General features: G+C 40.2%; 1 protein-coding gene across 1 annotated transcript; it reads left to right on the top strand.

The window, feature by feature from the left end:
* The first annotated feature begins 6,971 nt into the window (after window positions 1-6,971).
* LOC121328378 (C3a anaphylatoxin chemotactic receptor-like) lies at window positions 6,972-8,745 on the top strand. The gene has a single exon (XM_041273013.1). It carries the CDS (start codon window positions 7,107-7,109, stop codon window positions 8,136-8,138), a length of 1,032 nt encoding a protein of 343 aa, XP_041128947.1. The 5' UTR covers window positions 6,972-7,106; the 3' UTR covers window positions 8,139-8,745.
* Window positions 8,746-11,653: the final 2,908 nt, after the last annotated feature.

Raw genomic sequence — 11,653 nt, forward strand, 5'->3', positions numbered from 1 at the left:
GACAAAGTCCTGCACAAAAGACTAATTCTCAAACTGAACGCAGTTGGAATTCAAGGAAACACATGTACATGGATTAGGGAGTGGTTAACATGTAGAAAACAGAAAGTACTGATTAGAGGAAAAACCTCAGAATGGAGTGTGGTAACCAGTGGTGTACCACAGGGATCAGTATTAGGTCCTCTGCTATTCCTAATCTACATTAATGATTTAGATTCTGGTATAGTAAGCAAACTTGTTAAATTTGCAGATGACACAAAAGTAGGAGACACTGTTGTAGCACCAAAGGTCATTCAAAATGATCTAGACAAGATTCAGAACTGGGGAGACACATGGCAAATGACATTTAATAGAGAAAAATGTAAGGTACTGCACACAGGAAATAAAAATGTACATTATAAATATCATATGGGAGATACTGAAATTGGAGAAGGAATCTATGAAAAAGGAGTTTTTGTTGACTCAGAAATGTCTTCATCTAGACAATGTGGGGAAGCTATAAAAAAGGCTAACAAGATGCTCGGATACATTGTGAAAAGTGTCGAATTTAAATCAAGGGAAGTAATGTTAAAACTGTACAATGCACTAGTAAGACCTCATCTTGAATATTGTGTGCAGTTCTGGTCACCTCGCTATAAAAAAGATATTGCTGCTCTAGAAAGAGTGCAAAGAAGAGCGACCAGAATTATTCCAGACTTAAAAGGCATGTCATATGCAGACAGGCTAAAAGAACTGAATCTGTTCAGTCTTGAACAAAGAAGACTACGTGGCGACCTAATTCAAGCATTCAAAATTCTAAAAGGTATTGACAGTGTTAACCCAAGGGACTTTTTCAGCCTGAAAAAAGAAACAAGGACCAGGGGTCACAAATGGAGATTAGACAAAGGGGCATTCAGAACAGAAAATAGGAGGCACTTTTTTACACAGAGAATTGTGAGGGTCTGGAATCAACTCCCCAGTAATAATGTTGAAGCTGACACCCTGGGATCCTTCAAGAAGCTGCTTGATGAGATTCTGGGATCAATAAGCTACTAACAACCAAACGAGCAAGATGGGCCGAATGGCCTCCTCTCATTTGTAAACTTTCTTATGTTCTTATGTTCTTATGTTATGTCTGGCGAAAACCAAACGCTGCTTTCCACAGTAAGAAACTTATATCAACGGTCAAACTTGGTGGTGGTAGTGTCATGATTTGGGGATGCTTTGCTGCATCAGGACCTGGATGACTTGCCATCATTAAAGGAACCATGAATTCTGCTCTGTATCAGAGAATTTTACAGGAGAATGTCAGGCCATCCGTCCGTGAGCTGAAGCTGAAGTGCAGCTGGGTCATACAGCAAGACGATGATCCAAAACACACAAGCAAGTCTACATCAGAATGGTTGAATGGGAATTTAAAGTTTTTGGAATGGCCTAATCAAAGTCCAGACCTAAACCCCATTGAGATGTTGTGGCAGGACCTGAAACGAGCAGTATATGCTCGAAAACCCCCAAATGTCACTGAGTTGAAGCAGTTCTGCATGAAGGAGTGGTCCAAAATTCCTCCACGGCGCTGTGAGAGACTGATCAATAACTACAGGAAGCATTTGGTACAGTTATTGCTGCTAAAGGTAGCGTAACCAGTTATTGAGTCTAAGGGGGCGATTACTTTTTCACACGGGGGCATTGGGTGTTGCATAACTTTCTTTAACAAGCAAATGAAATAAGTATCAACGTTTTGTGTTATTTGCTCACTCATGGTCCCTTTTATCTAATATTAGATTTTGGTTGAAGATCTGATAACATTCAAGGACCAGAAATATGCAAAAATGCAGAAAATCAGACAAGGGGCAAATACTTTTTCACGGCACTGTATCTGGGAATGAGCGTTCAATATATACAGGCTTAATTCCGGAAACAAAAAGAACACTCAAAGCAAAACTACATATATTCGTAGTGAATGTACTTTAAAAAGTTAAACAGGCAGCGTCAACAAACCAGTGAGAACACAGTATTACATTTGAAGCAATTACTAAATACAATGAAAGTCAGTCAGTTACTTACCATTGCCTAGTTAGTATCCTCTCGTCTCCACTCCACCATACAAAGAATAAAGTGTCAGGGCTTGCAGTTATATAGTTGTGACACTCCAGAAAACCGCACATATCTTCTCAAATGACAGCAATTTTAAGCTATCTGTCAGCATTCGGCCAGCTCTTAATCCTGTTCGCTCAAGCCTTTCTACTAAAATAAACTCTTAAAATATATATTTTGCCATGTTGACCACCGCACTGCTACTAACTCACTTTAAAAATGCACCTTAAAATAAACGTCTGTGACTTTTGAACAGATCCACGCCAACTGCCTTGCAAGCAGTTGTCAACAAACGTGACTTGCACATGATTGGTTGTGTGAGAGGAAGATGTGATCCAAATATTACATCACAATTTCTACTTTGATTTGATTGGCTAAAGCATGCACATTTAAAAAAAAAAAGAAAATAGCCTATTTGTCCTAAACTTAAACACCTGCCTTCGGAGCAAACAATTGAAGTTTATTATTATTATTTTTTTAATAAACTTGGCATTTACATAGATGCGGATTTGGATGGGCCATGGCCCACCCGTGGCTATGCCACTGTTTTGTAGAAGCAACATTACATCTTAGAATAAATCAGCCAGTGAAAGTGATGTAGAAAGTCATGTGACTAGCTGCTTCGCTGGCAAAAAAAAAAAGAATGAATGCGATGCCTGTGTGGGATATTGTGAGGGACACTCTCCTTACTGATTTTAAAGTCAACAATTATTAACATTATATTCTTGGGGGGGGGGGGGGGGGGGCGGTCTTTACTATTATGAACCATTTTAAACATAATGTTGTGATGGCATTATAGTCTAATAGTAGAAATTACAAAAAAAGCCTGTTTGGTGCTGATGGTGAAGCACTAGAATGTTCTTGTTAAACTGTAATTGTATGTTAAGTTTAAGTCCAACATTCTATCTGCAATTTCTACATGCTGTAGAATAGTCTACCCTGAAATCTGAAGCAACAGATTTCATTCTACATTTTCTAGCAACATGTAGACTAGTGTCCCCTTGGATTAAGATGGTGGCTGCACTGTGACCAATGATTTTCTGCAGACTTTCATGCAGAATTGTGATTTTTTTTTTTTTTTAACTAGTCCTCCTTCCTAAATGATTATTTTTTAACCTTATTTCATACAATAACCATGTAAGAAACTCTGTAAAATGAGCCACAGAGGTGACGCAATACCTCTAGGGGATACACATTTAGTATGAAACTGTCCCAAGGCCGCTGTTGTGTGTGGCAGAGGAAATTGCATTTCCTCTTGAACATTTTTATAATATAATGTTGTGCTGTCTAAAACAACGGGTGGCCATCTGTACAACTGAAACTGAAGAAGCAATCTATGAAAAAGATCTAGGAGTTTATGTTGACTCAAATGTCTATCTGGACAATGTGGGAAAGTTATAAAAAAGTCCAGCAAGATGCTCGGATATGTAGTGAAAGTTATATAGGTTGAATTTCAATCAAGGGAAGTAATGTTAAAACTTTACAATGCTTTAGTAAGACCTCATCTAGAATATATGTAATGTTGTTGAGGCTGACACTCTGGGATCATTCAAGAAGCTGCTTGATGAGATTCTAGGGATCAATAAGCTACTAACGAACAAACGAGCAAGATGGGCCGAGTGGCGGCCTCTCATTTGTAAACTTTCTTATGTACAGTGTGGTAATAAAGACATGACTTAGTTAAGTAAGGTTTAAATTCAAAATAGCTGTTTATTTTAAAAAAAAAAGAAAAAAAAAGCCTTCTCTCACCTGAAAAGTTAATTTGAGGGGACTCAAATGCTGTAAGAAACTACAAGTAGATGTTTATTTTTTGTTTTACTGTCTGAAAGATTTGTTTGGTCATTTTAGCACTGTGTGTTGGATCAGTAAAAAAGAAGTTTCAACTTTGTTTGAATTGATTATCGCTACTCTAACGGGCAATACAACTTGTCCACTGAAGGCATGAAAACACAATCTACACAATTCTAAGACCACTAGTTAAATGGAGAACTGTAGCCTTTAACTGATAACTGTTTTATTATAATTTAACAGCCTTATGTGATCATAATATGAGGACAAGTTTCCATAACAGAACAGTAAAAAAAAAAACATGGACAGACTACAGTAGTTAATAGGTGTTGTAAATGTGTAACTATAACAGGTTGAATGCCTTAAGTGGACCAAAACTAAGCTTTTGAATCTTTTGCCACTGCACAGACAGCTAGCCAGGCACTTGCAGTGGTAGGAGCCTCCCAGTTTGTTGCAGAGATCAGTCACTGGGGTCTGCTACTGCTACACCTCTGTCCACCAGTTTGCTGTTCCTTTAAAGTTCCTGTCAATAAACCATATAGGATAGACTTAGAAAAAAAATTGTGGAAACTGGTGTCTGTCTTGCCCCATGAGGTACCATGATTACTATACATCAACCTCATAACCCAATGAAAAGTCACTGCCTTCTAGACAGATGTAATTTTGTTTTGTTCAAATTGCCCTTAGTGTAACCTTCAGTGTTAACTCCCATGTATAAAATCTGCAGTAAATATTGTTTGCAACTGACTAACTAAAAAGTATTTGTTTTGTGCAATTTTGTATTTATTAAACTTGTCTAGACTTTTAAATAAAGCAACAATCTTCAAATAACTTGCTTGTTAAACTTTATGGTAAGACCTACAGTATATTTCTTTTTAAATATTCTTTTCTGACAGGCGGTTGGTTTCGACTTCTCTTAGTGTACATGTTTGAGACTGCTGTCAAACCAGTTTGTTCCCAGTTTTTCTGTGGACAGTATTTTTTTTTGTTTGTTTGTTTGTTTGATTATTTCATCTGAAGTACCATTGGCAGTCAATATTGCACTGAATTGTCAATGGTAGAAAATGAGTGTTGCATTAGACTTCCTTTTATTAAAACAGCTCACCAGAGCCTTCCTGGAGTCATTGCTCAGATAACTACTTTTTTTTTTTTTTTTTTTTTTTTTTACTTCAGCTGCACTCTAACAGCTGTTTAAGAAGAACCGTGTAAGGTACTGTATGTGGAAATATGTATGAAAATATAATATTTAGTAATAAAATATGGTTAATAAAGTAAGTCAATGGGAAGAATTCCAGTAATGTACATTTTTTATGTACTTCAGTTTACTGGTTAAATGAACAATGTTGTTGGTTAGAGGATTATGGGATGTGAAGAAAAAATTATTCTACTTTTTACACACATAAAGAAACTTAAATATCGTGAATTTTTTTAAATGAAAAAAGCTTATAATACTTTGGTAAATCTTTTTAAACCGATTTGGTCTTATGCAGTTAATGTATGTTTGGATTTATGAACTGTGTATTTTGGTTTAGTCTAGACAGTAAGCAGTTTTGTGGTACAACAGTGCACTCGATTTGCTGTTGAATTAACATGGAGTTTAATCTTGATTCTTGTTTGGTTTTATCGATTTAATCCTTTTTTTACTTTGCAGTGTGTGTTTTATCACTTAGTCTTCTCAAAGAAGTGTACTCAGTAGCATTTGGTTCAAAGTACTTAATGCTAATGCTTTAAAAAGTAATTTTAAGTATGTATTCAGTATTTACGAATGATGTAAAAATGGAACATACAGATCCTTGGAGTGTGAAACTTTTTTTTTTAATTGCTGATTTCACAGACCCAGATAAGAACTTATTTTAACTGAGTTTAACATTTTACATACTTATACATAATTGATATATATATATATATATATATATATATATATATATATATATATATATATACACACACACACACACACACACACACACACACACACACACACACACACACACACTGTGTGTCTGTCTATCTATCTATTTAGCAATATTAAATTGTATTATTAAATTATAAATATTTCTTGTTAAATATTGTATTATGTATAGTTTACATGTGCAAATATTTATTGCTTTAAATATGTCCACAGTGAGACATCCCGTAGTGAAGTTAACACTGATATTTCCTGTTTGAAAAGTGTTGAGTTTAAATATAGGCAAGTAATGTTAAAACTGTACAATGCACTAGTAAGACCTCATCTTGAATATTGTGTGCAGTTCTGGTCACCTTGCTATAAAAAAGATATTGCTGCTCTAGAAAGAGTGCAAAGAAGAGCGACCAGTATTCCGGGCTTAAAAGGCATGTCATATGCAGACAGGCTAAAAGAACTGAATCTGTTCAGTGTTGAACAAAGAAGACTACGTGGCGACCTAATTCAAGCATTCAAAATTCAAAAAGGTATTGACAGTGTCGACCCAAGGGACTTTTTCAGCCTGAAAAAAGAAACAAGGACCAGGGGTCACAAATGGAGATTAGACAAAGGGGCATTCAGAACAGAAAATAGGAGGCACTTTTTTACACAGAGAATTGTGAGGGTCTGGAATCAACTCCCCAGTAATGTTGTTGAAGCTGACACCCTGGGATCCTTCAAGAAGCTGCTTAATGAGATTTTGGGATCAATAAGCTACTAACAACCAAACGAGCAAGATGGGCCGAATGGCCTCCTCTCGTTTGTAAACTTTCTTATGTTCTTATGTTTTACAGTATGCTGTTGATAGTGGTGATTTTGAGCTGTCAATAATGATAGACTTGTTACAACAGCTTTTCAATTTAAATCGCCACAAATCAATACAACCAGCTGAAGGCCAGTAAACCAAAAGCTTTCAATAAGGTTATCAACAGTTTTTTTTTTTTTTTCTTTGTTTTATATTGTTACTTTGGTTTGGGTACATCTCCCCTAGGGATCCCTTCCACCCCATTGAAATCAACAGTAGAACCTCCAGAATTTCTTGTTTGAGCTTGGAGAATATTGGACTATGTTTTTTGTGACTAAAAATATTTGTAATTGTAAAATAGTTTTGAAAAGGGCTGATTGCATTTTACAATGAAACTATTTCATTTAGAATCTGCATCCTGGAGTCTCCTTGCAATTGTATCTAATTAGATACGCACAATTATAATCTTCTTAATGTAATCTCTAGAAATGTAACGTGTATTTGATGATGTCTCCTCAGGGCTACCACTTGTAGAATTCCATTGAAGACAGAACCACAATGAATGAGCTGGATGATTACGAATACAATTACACAAATTACATTGATTATTTGTCTGATTCTGAACTGGATACAAGCGTCAGTTATCCTGTGGAAGTTTTATCTATGGTCTTTTACAGCATAACCTTCATCCTCGGTGTCCCAGGCAATGGGATTGTTATCTGGATAACTGGGCTGAAGATGAAAAGAACAGTCAACACAACCTGGTTTTTGAATTTGGCCATTGCTGACTTCATCTGTTGCTTGTCTTTACCCTTCTCTGTAGTCAACATTGCACTGAATTATCGATGGCCATATGGCAATGCTCTCTGTAAAGTTATTCCTTCAGCGATTGTTTTGAATATGTTTGCAAGTGTTTTCATACTTACACTGGTCAGTGTTGATAGGTGCACTCTAGTCACTAAACCAGTGTGGTCCCAAAACAACAGAACTGTCCGGCTGGCGAATTTACTTTGTGGCATTGTTTGGCTGTTGGCAGTGATTATGTGTTTACCTACTTTAATCTACAGAGAAACCTGGTTGGAGAACAACATAACCATATGCGTTTATCGTGAGCATGAAGACACTGTGGGAATTAAAAGGGTATTACACAGCACCAGGTTCATATTTGGATTCTTGGTTCCCTTTATCACCATCACAACATGTTACACTCTGATAACACTGAAAGTAAGACGCAGTCAGTTTTCCAAATCCAGTAAGATGTTAAAAATCATTCTTGCAGTGATAGTTTCTTTTTTTATTTGCTGGATACCTTATCATGTCATTGGAGTTTTGTATTCATTTGCAGCTCAAATGTCTGACCTGGCAAACACTGTTCAAATTCTTGACCCACTGGTCATTTGCCTTGCCTACATCAACAGTTGCCTTAACCCTCTCCTCTATGTGTTCATGGGACAGGATTTCAAGGACAAAATTAGAACCTCACTCAGAAATATACTGGAAAGTGCCTTCAGTGAAGACGTAACTCGCTCAACTTTGCATTCCAAAGCAAGGTCTTCAGGAGGTGGAACTTCATGTGAAACAGCTACTTGAAGCTTACTTGATTAAACCTTGACCTTTTGGTTGCCAATCCCAAATGCATGACAAAAGGAGATTGCTGCATTCAAATTGTAATTAAAAGTGAACCTTTTGTGAAGTTAAACATACCAGTTATCTTTCAATGCCCAGCTATTAAGGATGTTTCATTCTTATCCTTATAAATAAACTCAAGATTAGATGAAGACACCACCAGGAAAAAAAAAAACAACAGCAGCCTTAAAAGAAGACAGGTCAAAATGAATCTGAGAAGAAAAATAATAGTCCAGAAATTGTATAACCAGGACCCCTTAATGGAATTATGTACAGTTGGGTTTACGTTATTCCTTAAATTGGAAGTGGTCAATGAAATAAGCAGGAGGGCTTAGTGAACAAGTATGTCAGTAACCTACATCCCCTGCTACAACTCGCAAACAATGTTATTGATGTGATGTATATCAATTATAAGAGTTTATTTACTGTATATTGTAATTAACATATAATCACAAACTGTCTGATATGTTCCAAGTTTGGGAAGATTCTTAAACCTATAATGTCATCAGCTAGCTTTTAACAGTTGTATCAGAATATCAAAGAACATGGGAGCTGATTGCTGTACTGTTTATGCCTGCATAGGAAATTAGATTATGATCGGTTAGTTCATTAGTTTATTGTAACATCTTGCAATGCAAATTTTGCTAAATAAATACTTAATTTTAACACCAAGTGCCTTATCTTTTAAGAAGTGTTTTACCATAACAAAGGATCTGCACTTACAACAAATGATAAATTAAATGACTCCCACGCAATGAGCTCATACTGGACCACCAGTGTGCAGCGCGGCGATAACCTGGTTCCCTTTCAATTCGAAAATAACCATCAAGGTATGGGATATTACCGTCAGGCAGTAGAATTGGCTGAGCTTTATAGCAAAGCTGCTGATAGGCCTCCGCGCGAGCTGACGTCTAAGCCCGCCCCCCTGGGAGCTTACTGTACGCAGCGCGCGGAGACTCTCTTCCTCTTTTGCCTTCAGCCTTTGTAGGACTCTGAGCACATAAGTTCTCTCTGTGAGATTTACTTTTCACTGATTGTACTTGACAGCCTTGAGCTTGAGAAGCTGGCTACCGCCCCTTCTCTGAGTTTATTTCAGTGTCTGCTCGTTTGAGCACTATATATATATATAATTTTATAATTATATTCTCCTTCTTTTCACGCTTTGCCTCGGCATCATGTTCTTTCCGCGTTGGCCCTTCGTCTTCCTTATTCTTTCATATATATATATATTTTTTTTGGGGGGTTTTTTTTTTGCTTGTCTATTCTTCCCTAACAGGCATTGAATAGAGTTTAGAGGACACCTGTAAGGCCACGCAATTTGCAGCCTCGGTCTCGCTTCTCGCCAGACCCGGAGTTTAGCCTGCTACTTGCAGCCAGTCTTAAAACTACCACCCGCAGATTGTGTTCATCTCACCGCGTGGTTGCTGTCTTCGGTAGCTACACTACTAATATCTGCACTCACTGCGGCTGCAATTCCTCGAAAAAAATAAAATTAAAAATAAAAATTCTCCCATACAAATACATAAGGAAGACTACCGCCAACGACAACTTCATTGCCCCTTACCAACAGGTAAGTATAGCACAACTCCATTGTGTTTTAAGACCAAGACACTGTACTAGCACTTAGCATCTCCTCTCTGCGGGTCAGCTGACGCTTCGGCGTCTAGTGCATAGCGTCTTTATGCTCAGTACACACGCTTCGGCGCTTCGGAGTAGCGCTTCCGCGCTTGTACTTAGTGCCTCGGCACTTGGTGCACGCACCTCGACACTTGGCACTTCGGCGCTCGATGCTTGGTGCATCGACGCTCGGTGCTTTGGCGCTTGGCACAAGCGCCTCGAAGCTCGACGCTTCCGCGTTCGACACTCGGCGCATCGACGCCTCGATGCTCGGTGCACGCACCTCGACGCTTGACACTTCGACGCTCCCGCAATCAACGCTCGGTGCATGCACCTCAGCGCTTGATGCTCCTGAAATCGACGCTCGGCGCACACACCTCAACGCTCAATGCTCCTGCGCTCGACGCTCGGTACATTAATACCTTGAAGCTCGGTGCACGCACCTCAACGCTCGTCGTTTCGATACTCGGTGCACGCACCTCGATGCTCGAAGCTCCCGCACTCGAAGCTCGGTGCATTAATACCTTGGCGCTTGGTGCACACACCTCAATGTTCGGCGCTCCGCCGCTCAGCGCACGCACCGGAACGCTCGACGCTTCGGCATTCGACGCTCGGTTCATCAATGCCTAGCCGCTCAGTACATATACCTTGACGTTTGGCGCATTGATCAAGACACAACGACACATCCCACCATTGAGATGTCTGGGTTTCATTGTTGCGTCACCTGCCAGGCTAAGTTGCCAGAGGGCGAGGAAAGCAGTGGGGAGCCACTCCCTTTCCTCTGGGTCGTCCTGCACGGTGTCTGCTCCTCTGTCGTCTACACCACCTGTAAAATTGCAGCTATCGAGGAGCGCCCCCCCAGCTTACAGCTGGTCAGAAATCCCCAGAGCATAGACGTGCTCGCTCCCGTAGCCCGCCTATCCGACACCGAGGCCTCTTCTCTCGCAGGGAACGCCCTAGCCGGTTGCGTTCTCGCTCCATTTCATCCCGTCATAGGGGACGCTCTCGTTCCCCTCGCTGGGACAGACGCCATAGGGACAGGTCAGACATGGCTGAGCTCACGTCCAAGATGTCCCAGTTTATGGATGTAATGATGGGTCAGCAATCACTTCTCATGTTGCTGACTAACAGGGCACCAGAGACCACTGACTCCGGCCGGGCTGACAGCCGTCCAACTAGCTCTGCCCGCCCCAGTCGCCCAACAACCCCAGGGGATTTGGGACGCAGATGCCATCTCCAGGGATGCATCAGAAAGTGAGCCTCTCGTTGAGGAGGATAGTTTGGAAGCCGAACTAATCTCTCACAACTTAAAGCAGGACACTGAGTTGAAGGTGTTGGACACCAATGACCTCTTGTGGTCACTGGTGGAGCAAGCAATTCGCCACTTAGGAATTGAGTGGCCAGCTGTAGAGTTACCTCAGAGGTCGCTGTTTGAGTCACCGTCTGTGCGGTCTCCACAGCCCAGGACGTTCCCAGCCTTTCCTTACTTTATTAAGGAGGTGCAATCCACCTGGGGGGCTCCATCCTCTTCACCGGCAACTTCACTGAAAGCTTCCACGTTTGCCATGCAGGGAGCGAGTGAGGCGGGACTGGCGTCTTTTCCACCAGTCGATGTTGCCTTCGCGGCCCTGGTCAAAACACTGATGCTCTCGGGCCTAACTAAGGACCCTGCACATCCTAATCGGCAGTGCAGGATCATGGAGGTTCATTTAAAAAAGCGCTATGCAGCGGCTACAGAGGCAGTCAGACTGTCCAATGTGGCCAGCCTCCTGTCAGTCTACCAGGCGTCGCTGGTGAAAGACCTCCCTGAACACCTTTCGGCGTTTCTGAGGGCGGAATTGGCGTTGATCGCTCAATTCCTT

The sequence above is a fragment of the Polyodon spathula genome, chromosome 2, assembly GCF_017654505.1.
Source record: "Polyodon spathula isolate WHYD16114869_AA chromosome 2, ASM1765450v1, whole genome shotgun sequence".
Taxonomy (NCBI): domain Eukaryota; kingdom Metazoa; phylum Chordata; class Actinopteri; order Acipenseriformes; family Polyodontidae; genus Polyodon; species Polyodon spathula.

Excerpts from the sequence above, each read along its gene's own strand:
- LOC121328378 (XM_041273013.1), top strand. The coding sequence starts at position 7,107 with ATGAATGAGCTGGATGATTACGAATACAATTACACAAATTACATTGAT.